At 41.5% G+C, this 24,603-nt stretch overlaps 1 protein-coding gene across 3 annotated transcripts in view; it reads right to left on the bottom strand.

Annotated features, from left to right (window-relative positions):
• Nucleotides 1-24,603, bottom strand: part of Efcab11 (EF-hand calcium binding domain 11) — a 162,745-nt gene that overhangs the window by 111,264 nt on the left and 26,878 nt on the right. For 2 of the 3 annotated variants that reach the window (XR_007978316.1, XM_052185261.1), the window contains exons 4-5: nucleotides 23,303-23,404; nucleotides 22,373-22,463 (exon numbers count right to left, since the gene is read on the bottom strand). Coding sequence is in view for 2 of the 3 variants with exons in the window: in XM_052185261.1 (XP_052041221.1) it covers nucleotides 22,373-22,463; nucleotides 23,303-23,404 (193 nt within the window). In the remaining variant the exon portion in view is untranslated. Of the gene's footprint in view, nucleotides 1-14,885; nucleotides 15,035-22,372; nucleotides 22,464-23,302; nucleotides 23,405-24,603 lie in introns of those variants that run through there. The other variant, XM_052185262.1, reaches the window with a different exon arrangement.

The raw sequence follows: 24,603 nt of genomic DNA, 5'->3' as shown, positions 1-24,603 counted from the left end.
TAACTTTTGAGATGGCCAAAAGCCTTGAGTGCATCCCATCATGGAGAAGAAAGAGTTACAGAGAACTTAAAGCAGTCAATTCTGTGATTTGTTTGAAGGGCTAATAAAGGTTGGTGGATTCTGAGAAATGTGGACTTCAATTATTTAAAACATAAATGTTTCCTCTTGTGATGTTTAAACAGATCATGACAAATCTGATACAGAATTTTTTTTTGCCATTAATAGTCACATTTTATAGTACTGTGATAAAAGGGTTTTTGATATTTTTATCAAAAGATTTTATGACCAAATTGTCAGAAATTGGGAGATTTTTATAGAGAGGATATACAATTCAGCTCATAGATTCATAACCTTAGTCTGTGAAAAAGGAATATAGCTATAGATTATATAGCTCTAGTTTTCACTAGGAAAATTTATATGCTGTCAAGATCTTTATTCTATTGAAATTGAACTGGAAAAGGCCCTTAAATCTGTGGACTGTAATAGAGCTGATTGATAAAGAGATTCAAAATCCCTTTTCAAGGTTACACCTGGGGAAGCTAGTAAAGACCTTTCCTTTCCTGATGGGAACTCACCTGAATTTCCATTTAAGAGTCTGACTGTTGGGCCACAGGTAATGTGTTCTTAGCCAAGTTACTTAGGCCCTCTGTACCTTAGTTTCTTCATCTACAAAACAGAAGTAGTCACATTACCATCTCAAAGTGCTGTTGTGAGGACCAAATGAATTAGTCCAAATAAAGTATTTTGAATATGAATTGGCCTATAGTAAGCCCTCACTGTGTGTCAGTTATGTTTTTATTACTTTCCAATATCTACTTATGGTAAAGACCCTCCAGCTGGGCAGGGTCCCAAGACTACCAGCACTTCCTAAATATTCAGAGTGAAGGAGCGGAACTGTCTTGAGGTGAATATTCATTTGACTGTGACCAGTCTTTGGATTTGCTTCTGTGTCCTCCTGCAGTTGCTCTAGGATAACATCTAAACACTTTAATGAAAACAATGAGTGATGAATGTCTACCCCAGACCAGGCATCGTTTGTGTTTACATATGCACTCACAATTCAGTCAGTATCTATATTTGAGAGATGAGGATGCGGAGGCAGAGAGAGCTAAGTCAAGTACCTTGCCTAATATCTAAAAGCAAATTAAACTCATCTCATTTCATTTCATCTTCTCAAGTCTCTCGTCTATGTGGACATGCGATACAGATGGACAGTAAAGTGTCTGGAGTATGCTTTAACTGTAGCAGGAAAGGGAGACTAGGAAATTCACACGGATTCAGGCTTGGACAGGAGGGGCCAACCATGTAAATTATACTGGATGTCAAAGTCCAAAGAGATTATTGAACTCTGCCTAGATTGGCACCAAGTTCTCGTGGATCTAAGCTGGAAGGCAGGAAACAGAGTTCTTCAGAATTGGTTAAATGAGAACCCAGTGGGTACTCTCGGCAATATCTTCATTTTAGCACAAGCTCATAGTTCGACCAGGGACAGTTGTAGCCGTCACAAGAGGAAACTGGACAAGGAGAGCTAAAGTTTGGGACAAGGTTTTGTGCTAAGCAGGTAAACGCCACAAGGTGGACAAACACCGAGAGTAAAACCAAAGGGTGAACCAGGGAAGGGGTCCCTGGAATCCCCTCGGACAGGCCGTCCTCGCTGCATCTGAGCACATTCCCCATGCTGCATACAAAGAGCATGTGGCTCTCTAGTCTGACCACCGTATTTCACTACTTAACCTCTAAATGCCTTTCCAGCGTCAAGCTGAAGGTCAACTGCCTGGCAACTCTTCGAATGCTCTGGCCCCTGCCTGCCTCTACAGTCTGACTACTCTCCACTCACCTTTTGTCTCATCTGTACAAACACAGAGAAGACCAGCTACATCAAAATCCTGGAAAAAAATATATATGCAGCTCTGCTGACCTCTCCACAAAACATCCCCAAACCCTTATGCCCTCTCCCCACAATCAGGTAATTCCATCTTTCAGGCCTCATCCTGACCAAAACTTCCTCTGAAGCTAGTCTTGCTCATATCTCCTGTAACTGGCCTGTGTAGGAAGAATGAATATATTCTGAAGAGACATCTGAAGAGATATTTGTACCCCTCTTCGGCTTTCAGACTATTAAAAGAGTGGGCCATAAATAATTATAATTTCCCCCACGAATCTTCAACTGAGAGAAGAAAAAGAGGACTTATTTGCCAGAGAAGAATATGTCTCTTGAAGAAAAATGTGTAACTTGTTGGATGATGTGGCAGCTGAGATTAACCTTGCAGGAGAGACTTGGAGCTGAGCCAGTGGTGGGCGGAGCCCCACATCTCACAACCTCATCAAAGACAGTAATGCATTGGGATGGAGGTGGGGTAGAAACCTGGCTTGCTGGTGCACAGGCTGTGACAGGTCTTCATTCAGCGCCCTTTTGCTCAGTGGCTCCCACTCACCTTTCAGGATTACCTACCCTGGACACCAAGTACCTGCATCTTTTCAACTGAGAGTCTCTGGAGGGCAAGGGCGAGTGTCTGTCCTACTTCTTTACATACGGTCCCAGTCTGCAGTGAAGGAGATGCTAACAGACAACTTGTTTCCAAAACAAAGGAAAATGAAAGCCTGACAGTAGAGGAACATAGGGCCAAGACTCCGTTTATAGTGACTGGGGGACACACAGGAACCTGTGTTGGTCTGTCTACTGGAGTGGAGAACAGATGCTGAAGCTCTTGGGAGCATTTGGAAATGTCTACAGGGAGTTTACGCTTCAGTCACTGACTGATGTAGCCACAAAGTAACAGGTGTCTGTAAAGTATTGGAGGGAGTCACTGAGAACATCACGGACCACCAGAAGTCATGTGAGTTGGGCTCGTTTTTATCTTACAGGACCAGTTATAAAGTTGGGATGCTAATACAAAGAAGAGAGAGACAGAGCAGGAAGAACAAAGGACTTCAGAGAATATGACTACCTCTGTTTAGAGCAGGCATGGCCTACCAATCGGACAGCAGGGAAAAGGGCAGGCTTGCCAGCATGCTCCTTAAATCCCAGAGCTCAGAAGGCAGAGACAGGCAGATCTCTTGGAGTTCTAGGATAGGACTACATATTGAGACCCTCTTGATGTGAGAGGAGGGAGGAAGGGAGAGGGAGAGAGGGACTGGGAGGGAGAGAGGGAGGGAGATGGAGAGAAAACACAAGAGACATCTCTCAACAAAGAAAACCAGAAGCACAATGGTATACTACTAGTGCATGGTAAAGAGCAAGCTACAAATAAGGCTATTTTGTTTTAATCATCTACAAAGCTGCGTCAAGGAGACAAATTAATCCAAGACTAGTTATTTTGTTATAGCTTAAAGCAAACAACTTTTTAGCAATACTATGAAGCAAGCTGGTAAAATAAATAGAAGTAAAGTCCAAAGAATTTAAACATGAAAATTTGGGGAGAAAAGAACTCCACAAAGCAAAACAGACAAAAATACAAGCCTACCCAAACAAAAGCTAAATCAAATAAATAGGAATTGCCGTGTGCCCTGGAGGGCTGCCAAGGAGCATGAATTTCAACAAAGAATGCTCTGCCAACCAGCTCCGAAAAGATAAAGCAGTGAGCGCCACAGACACTGCTGGAAAGGGAGCGTAAGTGTGTGCACGCATGTGTGTGTGTGTGTGTGTGTGTGTGTGTGTGTGTGTGTGTGTGTGTGTGTGTTAAGGACAGAATGCAGCAAAGCTATTTCAGGACAATGTCTATGAACAATACTAGAACCTTCCCCCAGACCCATGTGGCAAGCTACTCCTTCTAATGTGGTCTAGCAACAGCCTCTTATAAGAATCAAATCCATTAGGCTGAGAGACAGAACTGGTGAAGCCCACTGGATGCCCTTGCAGAGGAGCTGGGTTTGGTTCCCAGCACCCACAACTTACAGCTTACAACAGCTTCTAATTCTAGTTCCAGGGGACCTGATGCCCTCTTTTGGCCTCTGCAGTCACTGCAACATATATAGGTTACAGATAGAGAATCAAATCCAGGTCATATCCAGACAATATCAACCTAGCCAAAATTCTGGCATGAAAAGTAATGGTGGTCAGGAAGCTCCACCCTTGGCTGAGGAGTTACTGGCAATTCATGGCTGCTGAGAGAGGAAGTATCAGTTTCCTTCAGGATGCAGTCCCCAAGTATTGCATAAATGCTGCCGTAAATGGCCTTATATATAAGCACATGTTGGCAGCTAAGTGGTGTCAGTGAAGAGAGAGGGAGGGAGGAAGGTAGAGAGAGAAAGAGAGGAGAGAGAGAGAGAGAGAGAGAGAGAGAGAGAGAGAGAGAGAGAGAGAGAGAGAGAGAGAGAGAGAACACATAACACTGGCAGGGGATAGTGGGAGGAGGGATAGAATAAGAATTAGTGTATGTAAGATACAAACTGTAAGGTGTGCTTAGAGTTCGACAAAGAGCTACAGATGAGCAGGAGCCCTCTCTCCCCCAGCTGGCAGCACGCTTGTCTTAGAGCTTGTCTGAGAGTTGGAGAAATGCATGCATTAATCCCATGATGACAAAAGGGGGCAGGCCCAAGCCCCAAATTATTCATTTGATAAGGCTTTGTGTCCTAAACCAACAGGATGGGGGATTTGGGAAGAGAACCATTTTAGATTGTGAATCTTTAGTCTCTTGAATTTGTTATTACAGAATGAAAATTGTATTTCCCAAAAGGGGAGGGAATAGAAGCTAAATTTGAACAAAACATAAAAATTCCAAACAGCAACAACAAAAAAATTCACCTAGGTGATGGGTGAGAATTTCACATCAAACATTCTCACACAGCACGTTCTCTTCTGGACCCAGTAAGCATTTACTATAAACTGAGAAGAAACATGTCCAGATAGCCCAGGTGAAACAAGGCACTGGCTCTTAGCGTGTGAAGGCAGAGCTGGGGACAGCTCTGTGTCTTTGGTGCTGAGGCTGAAGGAGACTGACTACATCTGAGTCCTCAGGCTTTGGCTGTTGGTAGTCATAGCAATGGCAGCCACACCACCAAGACCTCAGTCCCTGCCAACCGAGCCCTCATCCCATGCTAGAGAAGAGCGAAGCCCTTTATGTGAAATCCCCCCCATCCCCCAGCAATACATTACTTAGTCTTATAGCTACTCACTCTACTGATGAGGAAACGAAGGCTGAGCTGAGGCTCTTTGAAAAGGTCTCACCTAATAAGCAACAGACCAGGGATGCAGACCTAGTTACTTTAGAACATGCTCTTTTAACCAAAGGAATGCCCAGAGCCCCAATAAAAGGAAGGGAATAACCAACACGTATTTATTAGTAGGCACAGTATCTACTCAGAACCAAATGAGGTACATCTAGAGTAAAATTATTTTGCTTAAAAGAATAAAAAAGTCTGGGCATGGTGGCACAACCTGTAAGTGGAAACAGGAAGATCTCAGGAGTCCCAGGCTAGCCTGGGCTATATAATCAGACCTCAACTCAAGCAGAAGATGAAAGATTTGAAAAAAGAAGGAAGAATAACTAGAATTCCTTTACTTGTATTATGATGGATTCTTGAACTTTATGAGCCTTTAAAGAAAAAGATCCCTTGGTCTTTCAGATCTGCCATGACTACTGAACATCACTAAGGATGTTCAGACAATTCAAGAGACTAGAGAAACAGAAGTTGCTCTTATAAAAAATTCTCCGGGAGCTTTTGTCGGGCGAGGGAGGGGAAGCATTACTCACAATGTGAAGTTCCTTAGGTGGGCACTCTGGGGCCTCAGGGTGTGACACTCCTTAGGTTTCCCTGGTTTCCCTCACCTCATCGCTCTCCTTATTGGACCGTCTGTACATTAATACAAGCTTTTCTTTTTTACATGACCTATTTTTCCAAAGGGACTGAGAGGGGAAATTATAAATGCATGTTTAAAGCCACACTCATATTTAAATTCTCCCTATTTCTGTCATGCATTTTTTAGTACTTTCTATGTGCGATGAAAGATAAGAACTTGTATGCATGATTAATTGTAATGATGGAAGAACGCGAGGCAGTTGCTTAAGAAACACGAACAACAAAGGAATAAACTACTGCAGACATCACCAGGACTGGAATGACACTACTCTGTGTACTCCATTTCCATGGCAACTAGCAATGGGAAGATGAATGTTTCCTAGTCACTCCGCTCTGCAGTTCACGTCTATAAATCAAACTTGCATAAAGAACACAAGATTTCTGCTTTGGACTGTACTCAGAGTGGGTTTATTTTTCTGTTACTGTATAATTATGGAGAAGCAGCAGAAAACAATGAGGTCATTTTCAGTGGGGAACAAACTCAGAAATCACTAATACACCTGCGGCACACAATGCCATTCATCTAGCAAGGAACAAGCAGGCGAGCCAGTCGGCAAATGAAAGCCTGTCTGCTTCATGCGCACAGCCAAGCCACCGCGCCTTGGCTCTGGCTGAGGAATGCACATGAGGAGCCTGGTGTGCCTGCCTCCCCTAGCTGGGCTCGGCCATGGATATAGCAGCTCCTTAATTACCTGCCTGCCTCAGGAGCAGCCCGAGTTTGCATTGTGTGATTGTGCGGGAATGCATCCCATATTTAGTATGGAAGTTTACTGAGGCAGAACAATATACAGTTGTTTCTATTTACAAGGAAAATGGCTCACTGTGTGGAAGTCAGGAAGGAAAATAACAGTATCATGAAACTGGCAGTCAGTGGAGCCTAGTTAGGATCCGATCTACGTGACCTTGGGTAAACGCAAACGTTAGTTCAGACTCCATTTTCTGAGCTGTGAAAAGAGATGGTGTGTATGATTTCCTGAGTATCTCCATCATTCAACTCCAAGGTACTGTCAAGGCCAAATCTCAAAGACCTGAATCTACCATCTGGATTACAAGGAAGACGTTAGCTGTGCTAGTCCTAAAGAGGGTACACTTGACTCCTGTGTTCTAAACTTCTCTATTAGCAAAAGCTCCCAGTTGATGGTGCTTCATGGTAATCATTTGACAGAAACCTTCTTTTGTTTCAACTCTCCGAACCAAAACACAGAAAATGTACTAAAACTATCGGTTCAACTAAATGGCAAATACTCCTATAATCTATTTTTATAAATGTATAATATATTTAAATCTAGGCCACAGGACTATCAATTTCTACGTGCTGGGACGATCTTGCAGCTTCTGTAGGATTTGTTTTGTTTTGTTTTTTTTGGTAGAGACTGAGGTTTAACCTCAAGGCCTGATACACACCAGTCTACCACTGAGCTACATCCTTGCCTAGCACCCTGCTTCTTTAAGCCCACAGACTCAGATGTGTTCAGGCTCCCCTAGAGTTCATTTGTAATCCCAAGACCCAGCAAGGTCTGATAAAATTTTGTAGAATAACTGGATACCATAACAAACTCTTAGTACCACCTTGCTGTCCCTTATAGTTAATGGGTACTTCCTTCTCCACCTTTAAACAGCTTCATATAGGCATGCAGATATCCCTGTGGGGGGACAGTGTAAAAATAAAACCATGGTAGTATCTTTTTGGGTGTATCTCTCTAACAGTTTTATGGAACTTTTTGACCTAAAAAAAAAAAATCACTTTTGGGGCATAGAGCATAAGGGGCCCCTAGACATGAGGAAGGTCAGTTGACCCTTGCTAAGTCTTCAGGGTTTGCTATCGGTATCAAAGGAACAGAGTCTCTGTACACAGCCACAGAAGCACTGACGTGGACAACAGCAAAGGCGCACCTGACATCAGGGAAGGCTTATGTCACCTCTGGGGAAGGCGGACCATAAAGAAGCAGAGGAACTGGCAGGCGGTTATGAGCTGTGCAGGGAATTCAAAGCAGGATCTGCCTGTACAACATGATACTGCTCTATGTGGAACTCATCAGAGATTTAAGCAAGGGCTTAAAGGGTTAAAGAAACAAACCTCACCCCCAGAAAAGCAATGTGTCTGCTGTCACAGGAATACAGCCACAGAAAAGCAAACTCCTAATAGCAATAGGGCATCAGCATTTGTAAATCTAAATCTGGCACATAAACATGACTAGGAACACCACTCCACTCTCCATTACCGGCTGCACCCCTCTCCTCCAGATGAGCCGGCTCAAAAGCCTATTGCAGGATGGAGTTAGATGTCACACAACCCTGCAATTTCCAATACGTGGGCATTAACATGGGCCAATCATCTCTACACAGGAATTTACTACAAATGTATTCTGCTGGCCATCTGAGAGATTTGATCCATTTCTTAACCCTTGGAAGTACATGATTTGGGCATATACATTTTATACTAAAAATTCAAAACCTAGTAATAATAACATTTATTGAGAAAGGCTTCAGGTTTAACTTCTCCATCCACTCAGTGGTATGTGTGTGTGTGTGTGTGTGTGTGTGTGTGTATACAAATGTATTAAATCAGAGTTCTTAGCACCACCAACTGGACAAAGAGATTTATTACACATGTGCTAGGTACACAATTTGTTTTATTCCTTGAGAGCAGATCATACGTTTACTTCACATTTAATATATAATAAAATAATTTTTTTCACTCACCAAATAAAATTAAAAATGCCTCTTTTGTCCATAAAATTAATGTTCACTCACACTGGCTCCTTCACATAAGGAGGCAGATTTTGGTTAGCTAAAGTCTACCTACTGGAGCTAATTTGATTTATTCTACTATAAACACAGACTCTAAAGTAAAGACCAAAAGAAGACTACACTAAAAACTAGAAACTGTATACCATTCAAGTCTTCAGTGTCTATAGCAGGCATCAGTTGGGTCGAAGTAAAATGACTAAGGATATAATTCGCATTTGAATATCTTTTGACCATGTCCAAGAGTCTTGATTTCACATGTTGTTATCGATCTTGCCTTCCTAGTTAAGGGCACATACCTGGCAATGGACTCTAAACACAGAAAGTCTGGGAGAGCCCTTAGGGTGAAGACTACAAATAAACCTGTGAAACGACCATCCCAAAGAAGTAAATCAGCTTACTACCCCAAACCAACAGATCTGTGGCTACTTGCTGCCGTGGGAAGTACATCTAGTCACTTGTGGTCACATGTAGTCACACCCTGAAGAATGAGTAATAGCAGCAGTATGAAAAATCTAGTGTCTGAAGACCTCTCTACTGGACTATGTGCAGGCAGGCAGGCAGGCAGACAGACAGACAGACAGACAGACAGAAGAGGCTGCAAATGTGTAGTCAGCCTCTCCATAAAAATCACAATTGCAACTCCAATAAAGAAGACAAGTGGGAGCTGGCACAATGGCTCAGTGGGTAAGAGCACTTGCTTGTGCACACATGGGTTCTGACTTTGAATAACCAATGCCCACAGAAAAAAGCTGGGCATGGCTGCACATGCCTATAACTCTGACATTTGGAGGTGGGGAAAGTGGATCCCGGGCAGATGACAGATGGACAGACTAGCCAAAACAGAGACTTTCTGGTCCAGAGAGGGAACCTTTTGAATAAGAATAAGGTAAAGATTAATAAAGAAAGATATCTGATACCCTCCCCTGTGCATACACCTACACATTCACATTCATGCACCTGATACATCTCATACACACACTCAGATTCATGTACCCACACATCACACAATCACACACACATTCACACACATATTCATGCGCCCACATACACCCATGCACCCACATATCACACATGCACAATCATGCACCTTTACACACAATACACACACACACATCTACACCCACACATCACAACTCACATTCATGCACTCACACATCCCACACACACACATTTATGCACCCCCCACACACACATAACATCCTCTAACATCCCCTGACACACAATCAAAGGAAATAAATGAATAAGACAATTAGTAATAGAGAAATATAAAACCAAAGGCCAATAGCTGCTCTCTCCAACTTAACAAGTGACTTTGGCATGTAAACTCTGAACAAGAAAACTTTCTCTTTTCTTTTTGTTCATATCATTTATTCATTCACTTACAGGTTCACTAGTTGCCCTCTCCAGCGAGGCGGGATACATTCGAGGAGGGAGCCTGAGGGAGCCGCTTCCTCCGCCTTCCCTCTTCCTCAGTGAGTGGTGCTGTGTTCTCTCCAAGACAAGGCTTCTATCTGAAGGCATGAGCCGGCTATAAGGATCTTAAGTAACATAGGTAAGAAAGGCACTGTGCTAACACTCTCTGGCTCTGCAGGCACCAGCCAGGCATGAACAGACATGTATGCAGGCAAAACAACCACACACACACAATTTTATAAAATAATTAAAATTTTAAAAATCTTTTAAAACTTTAAAAAGAAAAGAAGTTTGTAAATTTTGCTTTCATTTCTATATGTCCTGTATCATGACTCTTGAATAATACTTAAGCTTGTATAGATAGACTTATATTGAGGTATAATATCAAAAATTGTAAGTTTGCAGTATAAAATATGGTGCATTAGTGTATTCCCTGTGTAATGATTTCCAAAATCAAGTTACTTAATATAGTAATCATCTGACACATTTCCTTGGTGTCTGTGTATGCTTTAGGAATACTTATGGGGCTGGAGAGATGGCTCAGAGGTTAACAGCACTGACTGCTCTTCCAACGATTCTGAGTTCCAATCCCAGCAACCACATGGTGGCTCACAACCATCCATAATGAGATCTGACACCCTCTTCTGGTGTGTCTGAAGACAACTACAGTGTACTTACATATAATAATAAATCTTAAACTTAAAAAAATACTTAGGAACTATGGTAAAAATACAGTATTTTTTAACTACAGATAGCATGTGACACATTAGATCACTAGGATGTACTCACTCTATAATTACAAGTAGTGCTTTCAACCAATAATTCCACCCCCATCCACCCATTGCTTGGACTATGGCAGCCACCAATTCTACTGTTTCTGTTGATGATGCTTAGATTCCACAGGTGAGAGACACTATGATAAATTTGTCCTTCTTTACCTGGCTTATTTCCTTTAGTTTAATGTTCTTCAAATGCTGGCGAATAGCACTTATAATATTGTGCTTTGCGTGTGTATGCATGGACATACATGGCATAAAGGTATGTACATACAGCTATATACCATAATCACCTTTATCCATCCACCCACTGATGGGTACACAGGCTGTTTCATATCTTGGTTATTGTGAATAAGGCTGGACTGAACATGGGGCTGTAGAGTTTTAAATTTCTTAAGCTTTTTATTAAAGTATAATATTACTTTCCCCTTTCTTTTCTCCAATTCTTCTTGTGTTCCCCCTTTCAACTGACGGCCTCTTTTTCTTTCATTATAATTGTTACATACATGCATATTACATAAATGTACACATACAAATATACTACATATATATATATATATATACACATACACAAATGTACATACAGCTATCCTGCTGAGTCCATTTAGTCTGCTTGTGTGTTTATGATTCAAGGTTGATCATTTTATATTACACAATCAATTATGGGGCTCATCCCTGGGAGAGACTAATTCTTCCTCTCCGTAGTCATTGGTTGCCTACAGCTCTGTATCTAGGAGTGGGACCCCGTTAGACTCCCTGCTATGTATTAACATGTCTATTGGTGTTGTAGACATTTGAACTGTGAGTTCAGTCTATTCTTCCATTATTATCAGACTGGTACTCCTAAATCAGGAAATATGTTTTTTGAGATGTAACAAAAACATTTGACCATTAAGGGAAGAACAATGTGATATATAAAACAAAATGTCTGGATTATTTATCAGTTTCCTATGACTTTTATTTCCTTTAACCAAAAGATAAAGGAATTGAGAACTAAGTAGAGTTTGGCTTGAACTAGCAAGGAAGGGGTCCAGAAAATGGGCACATGTGGAAAACTGTCATAAGAACTCAGAAGTTAATAGTGTTAAATGAAACTGAACTCTGGTCGCCGACAATGGCACCACATAGTGCTATGAAAGCTGGGAAAGACAGAATAAAAAACAGGGCTTCTGGGCTGAATGCCATGGAAGTTGACAATAACTCCAGAGACGACAGAGAAAACTGGGAAGAAAAAAGGGAGGGCAGCTTTCTAGGCTGGGAAATGGGTTGGAGCTGTAGCAGGGAAAGAAGTTATCATAGGGTTCTACTGCTGTGAACAGAGACCATGACCAAGGCAACTCTTAGAAGGACAACATTCATTTGGGGCTGGCTTACAGGTTCAGAGGGTCAGTCCAGTATCATGAAGGTGGGAGCATGGCAGCATCCAGGCAGGCACAGTACAAGGGGATCTGAGCATTCTACATCTTTATCTAAAGGCCACTAGGAGAAGACTGAGTTCCAGGCAGCTAGGATGAGGGTATTAAAGCCCACTTCTTAAAACAAGACCATACCCCCATATTGTGCCTGTCCCTGGGCCAGTATAATCAAAGCACCATGGAAGTTACAAACAGGAGAGGGAATGAGCACTGAAGAAATGTCTTCCATCAGAATGGTTGGGGAATGAGACCAGCACAGAGGAAAAGAATTGACGAAAAATGAAGAAAGGAGGAGAGACAAGAGATAGTACTTGTCCCGTCAGGAACAGGATGGGTCAGCAACAATGCTGTAACAGGGAACTGAAGACAGCTGCATTAGAATCCTTCTGGGCATCAGTGGGTGTGGCACAACCTGAGGTACAGCACATCAGGCTGTGCTTGAGGAAAGAAAGTATTCTCCAACTAACCAGGCTCAGAGCCATTAACTAAGTACAGAAGACAGCTTGGCTAATCCAAACTTTGTTAAAATAAAGATTATAGTCAGAATATGAATGTGATCCCACAGTGGGATCAAGCCAGGCTACTAAGGATTTGTGCAAAAGGATCCAGGAAGATGATAGGAGAATTCACAGTAGGACACACATACACACACACACACACACACACACACACACTTACACAAGTTAATTGATCATAGGATGTGTGTTGAGTTGTGTCTGGTGAGAGAAGTAGATGTACTACAGAATGAAGGCAAGTGGAAAGTAAACTCAGCCCTGAGAATGACAAACAAACAAAAACAAAAAACAAGTAGGCAGACATACCAGAGTCCACTGAACTACTTAGGGCCTGCAGTAGAGATCAGAGCCAACAGTAAGAATAGGTGAAATTACAGAAAGACAAGTGGTCTCCCCACTCCTAGGGATTATTAGTGCTGAGAGGAATGCGATAGAGGATGTGGAAGATGCAGGATGCAGATGCGAAAGGATGATGGGAAGCAGCAGGGCACATGCCTGGCCACCAGTAACCTGTGTTGAGGGGGTACGATTCCAAGTGCCACAGGTGAGGGGTTAGCAGACTGATGAGGGGGCACAGTAAAGGCAGTGAGAACATGACATAACCACTCTGTGTCACCTGAGGTTGTCCTGGGGATGGGGGAGATCCAAGTCTTCAGTGAGCCATCAATAGGCTCAATAGTCACACAGGCAGAACGCAAGGGAAAGATCATGCATCAAGTCTGCGGAGGATTTAATTCTGAGGTTGTTCTGACTTTCTCTATCAGCAGGTTTCAAACAGTATGGGGGAAAGAACAGCGAATGTAAGCAAGGTAGAAAGAAGAAGCCCCAGTGTTGAATGTGCGGCAACCAAGGTGAAGTCTTCTAATGAATCAAAGATCAACCCCTGCCTTACTAGGACAGGGAATAAAGCTAAGTTAGCTTATTCACCTCAGTTAAAAGTACGCCCCCACTCACCAGCTTTATGTATTTGTTTTCTCACAAGGTTCCTGGCAGATATTTTGCTAGATACTTTGCTAGAATTCCCCAGCCAAGACGTGGAACATGCACAGCCCTATCACAAAGCAACCAGAACGTGAAAGCTTGCAGGTTTTCTCGCAATAAAATGCTGTCTCAGCTCCCTTTGTGTGCATTTTTGTAAAGGGTGCCTTTTGTTTATATTGCAGATAATCAAATGAGATCTCAACAAATCAAAACCAAACCAAACCAAACCAACTCTCAAGAACAGGGAAGAGCTACACAGTTATGCAACCTGTTTCTCAAGAATCTTTTTTGGGCAGTGTGCCTACCTTTCTCGTGTGGTGGGGGATACAAAGGCATCGCCCTGCCTGCAGAATGTTGATACTGCTGAGGGAAACAGAAAGTGATTGAGAGGGTGAGCTGCAGGGTCAGCCTGCCTGCGTCTGAATCTTGGTTCTATTACTAACCAGCTGGTGGTCTGGATCCTTTGACCTCTCCAAGATATACTTTCTCATTTGTAAAGCAGGCATAGACAGCATAGTCCATGAGCTTCCACACAGTGCCTGGCACAAAGCAAACCTCCTGCAATCGCAGTTATAGTCACTGATCATGCTAATAAGGACGGCACTGGGCCTCAGCAGTTTGAGAGACTATGAAGGATTTGTGGGCCCAAGCAGTAAGAGGTACCATTCAGGTAAGTAGATAGGGATGTGGGAGGAGAGAGAAGCAGTGAACCTGTCATGAGCAAAACTGTGGGAAGACAGAGCAGGTAGGATCAGTGTATGGTGAGTGGACTGGAATGGTATTTAACCTGGGAAATGCCAAGAAGGCATTCTAGTCTCTGTCAGCTTTATGTGTCAAGCTAAAGAATCTGGATTTTTCTATGGTAAGCAATGAGAAGCTAGTGAAGTAAGAAAGTAACCTTAAACTGTAGTGATGATTAACTCTTATTTGCCGAAATTTAACTAGAAAGGTAGACTAGTGATTTCTGAAGTTTAATATTAATATCAATTATGAAAGGATCATATTAAATACAAGTGACTCTGTGGGCTGAGATTCGTATTGCCAATAAGTCCCTGTGCCGATACCTGTCTCTACAGCTCACTGAAAAGTAAGGTATATTTATTCAAGGTACTTTGGTTAAAGAGAATGGCTGGGTAAGAGGAAGGTAGACAAGATGTCAGAATTTAAGGGAGCAAACACATAGGCTTCGAAGTTTAAAAAAATCATCCTAGAAAACTTCAATCTGACTTAGGATAACAATTTTTATATGCTTCTTAATTATGAACTGATTTTTCCATAACATTTAAACACAACTTTGAGGCAGAAGGAGAATGGCTTTGAGTTCAAGACCAGCTTGGCTTACATAGCATGCGACAGGACAATTTGGGCTGCAGAAGAAAACTCTCTGTTGGAAAAAAAAAGAAGTAAAATAATCTTATTTTAAGTATCTCATAAAATATAAAGTTCCTTTAGCAAATGCACAATTTATTTGATAAATACAACATATTATATTATTAAAATTCCAACCCCAAAGTTCCATGAAGGGGGAAAAAAAACCCAAGAAATTGATTCCTTTTGCTATAAAGAAAAGTGGCATGAACACATTCATGATGTGTGGCTATTAACAACACCAAGGATGACGGAACAGCTTAGCAACATTTGGTCCCAGAAAGAAACCATGGTGGCAGTCTCATCTGCTCGTCCCACAGGAACAGTATACTCAGCTCCAGTGTGTTAGGTGAAGTAAAGAGATCTAATAAGAGTCTCTCTTCTGACCCTGTGTGACAGGCCACCGCTCTTGTCTACTCATTTACTATCCAGGTCTTGAACTTTATTTCATTCCTGTGTCACTAGTTCTAAACTTCAGCCTGGCAGAATGACAGTTTCTCAAGTAGAAGGAAACGATTTATGTCAGTGGGGCCTCAAGTGGAGGTAAAAATGACTAGCATAGAACTATTTATGTACATGGACTTCATACCTTTCAATTCTGATTGATATATAATAATCACATGTATACATATATATGCACACACACACACACACACACACACACACACATATGGTATGGCATAGTATTTCAGGAATCTACCTGTTTGGGAAGGACACAAATATAGCTATGTATGGCTATGAATAATGAGAAATGACTTCAAGTCTTTCTGATACAGAAGCATGCAAGTAGTTATAGATGAACAACCACACTTACCAAAGTAGACACCGACTATAAGAACTCTGTTCTTACGAAGGTCACATGGCTATACTCAAGTCACATTCCAATATACAAAGTCAGGAAAAAAACCTGTACCGGTTTTAGGAAGAGATACATAACAAACTGGTTGCTTGCTCAAGGGCATGGGCACAGCCAAAGAACACAGGGAGGGATAACATTTCAACAGATGCAAATGACCTGAAGGAACACAATGTTGTTTTAAATCTCTGCCCTTTAGGTCCATTGATGCTGAAAGACTCCTCACCAGTAAAACAGAAGAGTCTGCTGGCTCATTTACCCGAGCTCAGGACAATCTTTCCATCTATTACAGCTGGGACATGAGCCATATATAATTTTTTTTGCCAAGAATATCCATCACTCCTTTTAAGATTGCATTCCTAAACTCCAACCTCCTACCAACACTCAGACATTGATCACGCATTATTTAGTAAGTCATGATGTTCTTATTTTCAACCAATCTTTAATACCCCTCAAAGGAGAGTCTGAGGGACTAAGTACTTTGAACTTCCTCCAAGTAATATGAAGAAGGGGTTGCTTACATGAAAAATATCACTCATAACCTGGATGCCTCCGTGTACTTTGGGAGGGCACAAGGCAGCTCAGTGTTTCCACTGTCGACTGCTCGGTAGCAATCCAGCTGTGCACTGGGGATCCCGGTCAAGGCGCTGGACTTTTGCACATGCACTTTCCGTTTAAAACCTGGGATGCAGAGAAGGTTTCTAGAGCTCTTTGCCAGTGCTCAGGTGGTGGGAATGTAGAAATACCAGTGCTCACAATAAGATGGAGACAGGCCTGAACGGGGAAGAGCAAACATACACACGCAAGGGAAGATGTCCATCAACTAACCCACCCAGCCTCAATAAAGCAGAGAGACAGTCAAGAGATTAATTCAGGAAAATCACATGCAGGAAGAGAAGACAGAAACCAAGGCCACATGTGGCCATCAGGGTCTGCTCTTAAGTTTACAGAACTCCTTCCTAGTTTGTGAGAAATAAGCCATGAAGAAAGCTGTAAATGAGCATTTTAACTGTCACTGGGTGTTTCAAATTAGTGACAAATAGACTAACAACCATTTAGTAACCACAGTGCAGAAGGCAGCATGCTAGTGACCAAAGACCGTGGGAGATTTGTCCATAAACTCAAAAAGCTTGAAGTACTTTATGAAGATAATCATAAACATTACATTTTTGTTCAGCACATAACTGATTGATGGATAACAATAAATTCTATCCAGGTTTAAAGAAACGAGATATAACTGCTCAATGCAGGAATAAACAGGGTTTACAAGCAGTACTATAGAAGACAGTTCAAATCTGGACGGTGGGGAGGAGGGCAAGTCCACACTAGGCAAGGAAAACAGAATGGAGTGAGAGTGTATGTCACACAGTCAACAGCACAAATGTCATGCTGAAGGAAACAGGAATTCGAGACAAGTAAAAGATGAGCCTGCGAAGGAACCAGATGTTGGAAAGGAAGCCAGATGTTGGAGGACTAGGTTAAAGAGTTTTAACTGCACTTAGTAGACTTACAAAACATTTTTGAACATAAAAAGACCACATATGAAGTTTGCAGTCAGTTCGATTAGTGTTAAGGGGGAAATCGGATGCTAGTTTTGATCACTAAGTAGGGGAGTTCAAGAAAAGAGTTAACTAAGACCTTCTGAATGCAACATTATCGTGCATATAGCCTCAATGCCTTCAATACACAAGCCATGACTACAAGCTCTAAGATGGAAGTTGTGAGTTTCAAATACTGAAAGCAGTCAGTCTCTCTCTCTCTCTCTCTCTCTCTCTCTCTCTCTCTCTCTCTCTCTCTCTTGTATGTTTTGAAACAGGGTTGCATGTAGTCTAGGCTGTGCTAGAACTTATCTGGCTGAGTAGGCCTCGAACTCTTGAACCTCCTGTGTTCATCTCCCAAAAGCTGATATTATAGGTGAGTGTCACCACATCCTGCCTAACAATAAAATCTCTGAAATTATTGTTTCCCCAATAAAGCAATTGCATCTCTACAACAAGATTGAAAATACCCATAAATGGCATAGAGGAGATATAAAACAAGAGCACAGCAAAGTAACAAAAGGACAGGAAGTATCAGTAGGTATAGCTCAATGAAGAAATAGAAGGCAAAAACCAAACCAAATCAGATAATGAAAAGCTACAGTGGCCAAGTCACAAATGAAAATAGACATTACAGAAAACATATGAAAAGACATGATGAGATGATTTCACAAGTGTAACTTCAGTTCCAGGGAATCTAATGCCCTCTTTTGGCCTCCATAGGCAACCACGTTTACATGCACAAACTCTCACACAAGCACGCATACCTACAATAATTTAAATTATTAAATTAAATAGTTAAAAAAACTAAAAAAAAATCCTTTAAAAATGATGTAAATCTTTATACTAAAAAAACTTTAAAAATAAGGACTCTCAACATAAACAAAAAAGAATTTCAAAGAAAAAGAAGTTGGCTAAGAAATTTTAACATTGACTCACTATATAATTTTACTCAAGTACAATGTCCCAGGTAAGTATTGCTGAATAGAAAAGGTAATTGGAAATACGATTTTTGTGATTTTTACAAGCAAAGGTATGGAATATGAATCAGAGGTGAGCTTTGAATCCATCTAACTATAGGACTAACAAGACAGTAAAGGAGAGATAATTGCTACAGAACAGCCAGAACATGAATTTTAGAAATAAGTATATATATTGAAAGCCAAATTGCTTTCACTTGTAATATAACCACTAAAAACATCAACAAAATGGCCAGCTATTCACCAATATTATAAAGATATCTTAGTTTGTTCTTGTAGGCACTCTGAACTAATTACAGAAATGCAGACGTTCTTAGCAAGTTAAAAAGTAAAGTAACTCTTTGTTGCGTTGTGTCCAAGGAGGTTTTGCTTTTGCTCAGTGCTTCCTTGGATTTATCATTTGATCCTCTATGAGTCTGACTGGTTTATAGAATGAGAACATAAGAGGTGGTCACCTCTGAAGTTGACTACTCTTGATCTCTAGACACTTCTCCAGAAGAACCTGGCAGCCATTAGACTCAAAGATCCATTTCCCCCCAGACACTCACAACCCAAGGAACTCCTGTCCTACTGGGATTCCTCCAGCTCGATGGCCTCTCAGAAAGCAAGCCCAGCCCAGACACATCACAGCAGTGCACATCATGTGGAGTCCCAGCAGTTCTTTTTTATTTTCCCAGTGCACATCATGTGGAGTCCCAGCAGTTCTTTTTTATTTTCCTATGCCTGAAAAATACTCACACCACCCACACAGGGATGCTGACTGTGTGTCAGCATCTGTATTTTCTTCGACCTATTTCAATCTGTACAAAGAGGAAGTATTTTTTCTTTCCCTTTTGAGTTCAATAATTTTTTATGTTTATATTCTTTTCTTTCTAGTTTATAGATTATGATGTTAATATAATATACCAATTTTAAAAAGATTTCACTTTTCTGTGTATGTGCACCTGTGTTCAGGTTCCCTTGGAAGCCAGGAGAACATCAGGTGGAATGGAAGTCACAGGTGGCTATGTGTCACCCAGTGTGTGTGCCATCTCTGAAAAGACAGCAGTGATCTTCAGTGCTGAGCCTTTTCTTCAGTCCCATACAATGGACTTAAACAAGGTGTGTGCAACCAGATAAAATACCTTGTTTTGGTTGTATATGATGATCTCCAACTTGTTTGGGGCATCCAACACTAGTAAATAGCAAACAATTTGATAGCACAAAATCCACAATGGAAATACATGCATTTATAGCTTATATGCCCATGTATTAATATATTAGATAATTATAAGATATAATAGAAAATAGCTAGGTAATTTAATGTGTAGCTTTTAATATTAATGGCAAATAATTGTATTATCACTAGAAATCTTTTATAACATTTAATACTAATGTGATTTTAATTTACTTTATTATTTTGGAACATCTTGACTTAATCCTTTCTGACTGAGCAATTTAAGGTTCAATTTGTTTTGAGACCTGGTTTTAAGAACTGTCATAGATACCTCAGGAAATTATGCAGCTCTAAATGAGACCAGGTGATCACGGCCCTGATACCTTCAGCTTTTAGTTCCATCCTCTGATAATGAAAAGCTTTAGCTGGTTTCCAATTTGTTTAATTAATATTGTTTTACTCCAGCTGATTGGAACCCAGACATAAGTATCTCTCTCTCCTGATACTGTAGATAGGTTTTGAAAAAATGTATATTTTGGAATTTATTATCTAAAATGAATTTTAATGTATCCTTTGACAAGTGTATACATGGATACAATGTATTTTGATTGTCTCCAGCTCCCACCCCCTTCCCCAGCTCCATGCCCTCTGGAACCCTTTTTGCCTCCTACCACATCCCTGTCAGAATCCCTGACTTTCTTTTTTTAAGAAAGTCCCACTGAGTCCAAGGATGCCCACATGTGCGTGGGTGTGGGGTTAATTACCACTGGCTACACTCCTGAAGACAACTGCCACTCACTCCCCACGCTGCCACCATTCCTTGTCAACAGCGCCTCAGGAAGAGGGTAGGACCTCAAATACCCCTTGCTCATACATAGTTACACTTGAAAAAAGTAAAAACTACTAAAACTTGCAAGATATTTTTAGCCAGGTCAGGACATTCCATTTTCCAACTTAGCACACAGACATACAAAGAGTTTTAACAGGCGACACACATGATTTTGTAAAACGAAGCTTTTCAAAATGCTCTCTACAAGGCGGTAGGGTGGAGTTGGGCCTGGAAGCCGTTAGTCCCTTCACTAAAGGCTATGCACTGTCTGTCTCAAAGGGCTATATTAAAGTCGTTTTCCCAAGTCCAACCTGGTGGTACAGATCTGTAATCCCAGCTACTCAGGTGGCTGAGGCAAGATAATACAAATTTATACTCAGACTGAGTTTCAGACTGTGTGGGCAAGTGGGCGAGGCCCTGCCTAAAATAAAAACTACGAAGTGGGCTGGGGACACAACTCAGTCACAGTGGCAGGGCACTTGGTAGCAGGCAAGAGCCTGGGCTTAAGTCCCAGTAACAGAAAAAAAAAAAAAACAAAAAACAAAAAAAAAACACCTCCAAATATCTCTACAAGACAGCATCTACTCTAACCATGTAACCGACACTGAAAGGTCAGAAGATCTGGGCAACTCCTTTGTTTCTTATAGGAAGGAAAATAAATGGCAAATTTTAATTCCTCTCAAAATCTACCACTGTAAGGTAGAACTATATTGAGATTCACCACTTGTCACAACACGCGAGAAGCACATAAACAGATGCTAATACACATTTAAGAACTTGCTTTTTACAAAATCACCTAACATTCTCCTGTAGCACTTTGTATGCATCAGGATACATGCTCTCCTTCAATAGCTTGCTCAATGGCTTGCCTGTGAGGGAGGCAGCAAATGAATTTCATATATGTCACTGTTAATGATAATGCGAGCAATCCTTATTCAAATAACCTGCTTGATAATTTCTATTGAGCAGGGCTGGCTTTCGGCCAGATTCCATTCAATTACTTTTCTCCCAAAAGGGAATGTATGCCAGCTGTCCCCCATATCCATTCCCTCTCTTTCTTCTTCACTCTCAGAACCTCTATTAAGTGGGCACAGGATTGTCCAAAGCCCCTCCCTTTTCCCTGCAGATACAAGCAGGACAGCCTAAGTGTTGGTCTCTGTAAGGGAAGGAAACAACCTCAAAACCAGAGCTGGGCTTCGGTGCCCCTCCCTCCTAATGCTGGTAGTCAGGTGCAACTTAAACAGCCATCCTGGAGCAAGCAGCAGCCAGCAGTTAGAGCTGACAGAGGAGCAAGAACCAGAGAACCTGGGTTCCTCACAACTCCGACATTATCATTCAGGCCTGGGTTGCCTTCATTTATTGGAGAGAAATATACGTCTATCTTTTGTGATCTTTCAGTATTTAGGTTTTTCAGGATGTTGCTGGTGATTCAAGTCTAATTAACATACCTGGCACCAGTTGAGGATGGGCTCAAGCTAGGGACCGGAGGAGAGGTCTGCGTGCTGGTGCTAGCACCACCACCAATACAATCTGCAGGCTCCCAACACAAACTGCCCTCAGGCCACTTTGACTACACAACACAATCTTAAGACACACTTAATGTGTCAACCATTGTGGCAGCAGCTTAGGAAGTGAGTGAATGAGGGGCTACCATTTTGCCTGAGGTAGCAACCTCCAGCTCTTCTCCCCAACTTGAAAACCATGTGTCACCTTGCTTGAAAAATACAGACTATGTCAAGTACAGGTAAGGCTTTCTCATGACACATAAACTCGCATGGTCTCCTATACCTCTCCTTACAAGCCCCTGTCCAAGGGAGTATCTAGACTCAAGGCTAACTAACTATGGATTTCTCTCCTGATCCATAAAACTATGACTGAAGAGGGAAACATTCAATGTAAAAAGCCAGCAGAGAGAAGGTTCCCTGCTAAACTCAAAATACGCGAGAGCAAATGGTAAACACACGAGGCCGGACGCAGCCGTCTTAACGCCTGTACCTGAACACCTCCAGTACTGTCCTCGCCGGAAGCTTGGGTGCCACTTGACTAAACGCCCTCTTGAAATCTTCTAGAGTTAAAAATCCACGATCTATATAGAAACAAATTATGAAATATTACATGCCTATAAAGCCTATGAACTATGACTTCAGCCATAATAGTTATAGGAAGCTAAATTTTAATGTATTATTAAAATAAAGAGGGAAAGCAGTAGTTTACAGTTGGTCTTATATAGATCTTATATCATACACCCAGTGAACACATCTTCTTGGAAGAATTTCAGAATGTGGTGATGACACCCCACCCTCTGATGCAGTGCTGGGTAAGATGGAAGGCCACTGGTAGCCCTGCACTGTCTGAGTCTCTAAGACCTCAGGAAAGGACTGCATAGACGTGGCACACTGGGCTTCAAGTCTCTGTGCTCTGCCAAAACAATTCTGTCTTCCGAACTCCTTGTTTTCTGGCCTGGCATTGGACCCATGATTTATTAATATTTAGGGGAAATTATAAACAATGGCCAGAGCATGAATCTATGAAGTCACACCTAGTGTGGAAAATGATTCTTCCAGTCATGTATGGTTCACAGTGAGAGCTGCAAAAGTATCTCTCACATGTCCATGGGTGGCTTGTGGCTCATCTCCCGGCAAGGCCAGCCCTTTGGCTGTCACCATTACAGCATGAGGATGGACGGCAGTCAAGCACATGGTACAGAACACAATTCAGTTGTACTAGTGTAACTATGTCATCCAGAGAATATACCAGAAACTTATTATCCCAAAGTAGGAAAGGCTCCTCACCGGTACCTGCGGTCACTGCCAATGAGTGCGGATCATCTGCCAACTCTACCACACGTTTAGTTCACTGTGATAGATTCCCATTCACAGTTCCTCAGCCGCAATTCTTATATGAAAATACTTTAAAGACACTTACAGTGCACGTCGAAAGCTGTGAAGATGTGCCTTATCTCATTCCGATAGAGTTGTGCTTCCTTCTTTCTCTTTACGACATTCAAAAACCCCTCAAGTGATACACCTAGAAGTTGTGAGAGAAAAAAAAGTTGTCAAAGATGACTATATTTCTCTTCAAGAAAAAAGTAAGCCAGACTTAAACAGCAAAAAATATCACAAGTCATCTGATTTTTTATCTTTCACAAAGAATATTTACTCATAAACACAGGGGAAAAGGCATCATGCTGTTCTACATGCTAAGCAGGTCCAACCGTAGCAGTCAATAGTGACACCCAGAGACACGCAGGCCCACTGAGCTTCTCAAGGGATGGAGAAACCATGACCTTGAGCAAGTTTAACACTCTCCCTCTACTGGATCCAAACGACAGGCTGGAAGCACTTATTAAGGAAAACCACGTAATTTTCCTTCCCGTATGCTGCTTTAATACCTTTTGCTTTTCCTAGCCAGATGTCATTTCAGCAGGTTTTTTCCCCCAACTGGGAGATAGGGTCAGAGAAGTAGTTTCTCAAAAGTCAATACCAATTGTATGCCACAGATAAAGGTGGGAGAATATTACATAAACAATGGAGCTGGCGCCATCCCCAGCCCTGGATACACCCCACAACGTGTTCAGCAGCCGCAGGCTCAGCTTCCTGCCACTCTCCTAATAAAAGAGCCCAGCGTGATGATATGAGATTGGGCACTGTGCTTACAATGTCTATTAAAATGAATTCTAATGTGATCTTTGTAGCAGGTTTAAGGAGCAGAGCCAAGAACTTAGACATTTTAGTGAACTGAACCTGAAATCCATAGAAAGCAGTTAATTTGCAGAATGTAGGATCTCCATGTAAAAAGTTACCGTGTTGTTTTAAAAACAGCCCCCAACTATCTAATGAGTATGTATAACTCTGTCTTTTTGGGTGATATAACTAATGATATTGAATCATGTCTTTCCTAAAATAGCTTCAGGTATTTACAATGTTAACACAATTTTCTTAATTTCATTTTTGTGAGATTAATGACTTAGAGGCTTTTAAAATGATTCACGTAGCTTTATGCTTTGAAATGACTATTTTCCACATTTTAAGAACCCACTATGGGCCAGCCATTGTAATAAATGCTGGAGGCAGAAGGTGAAAAGGGCGTAATTCAAGTTCCAAGGGAACAGTATACCAGGGAAGGTTATGCTGGCTGTTATGCGTTTGACTGCAAGTGCACACATCCCTGAAAACTGTGGCACACACAATAATGGGGAGGGGGATGGAAGGCTGTGAAAGAAGGAC

This window comes from Apodemus sylvaticus, chromosome 6 (genome assembly GCF_947179515.1).
Source record: "Apodemus sylvaticus chromosome 6, mApoSyl1.1, whole genome shotgun sequence".
NCBI classification, from domain to species: Eukaryota; Metazoa; Chordata; class Mammalia; order Rodentia; family Muridae; genus Apodemus; species Apodemus sylvaticus.
This window is presented reverse-complemented; position numbering and strand designations above follow the sequence as displayed.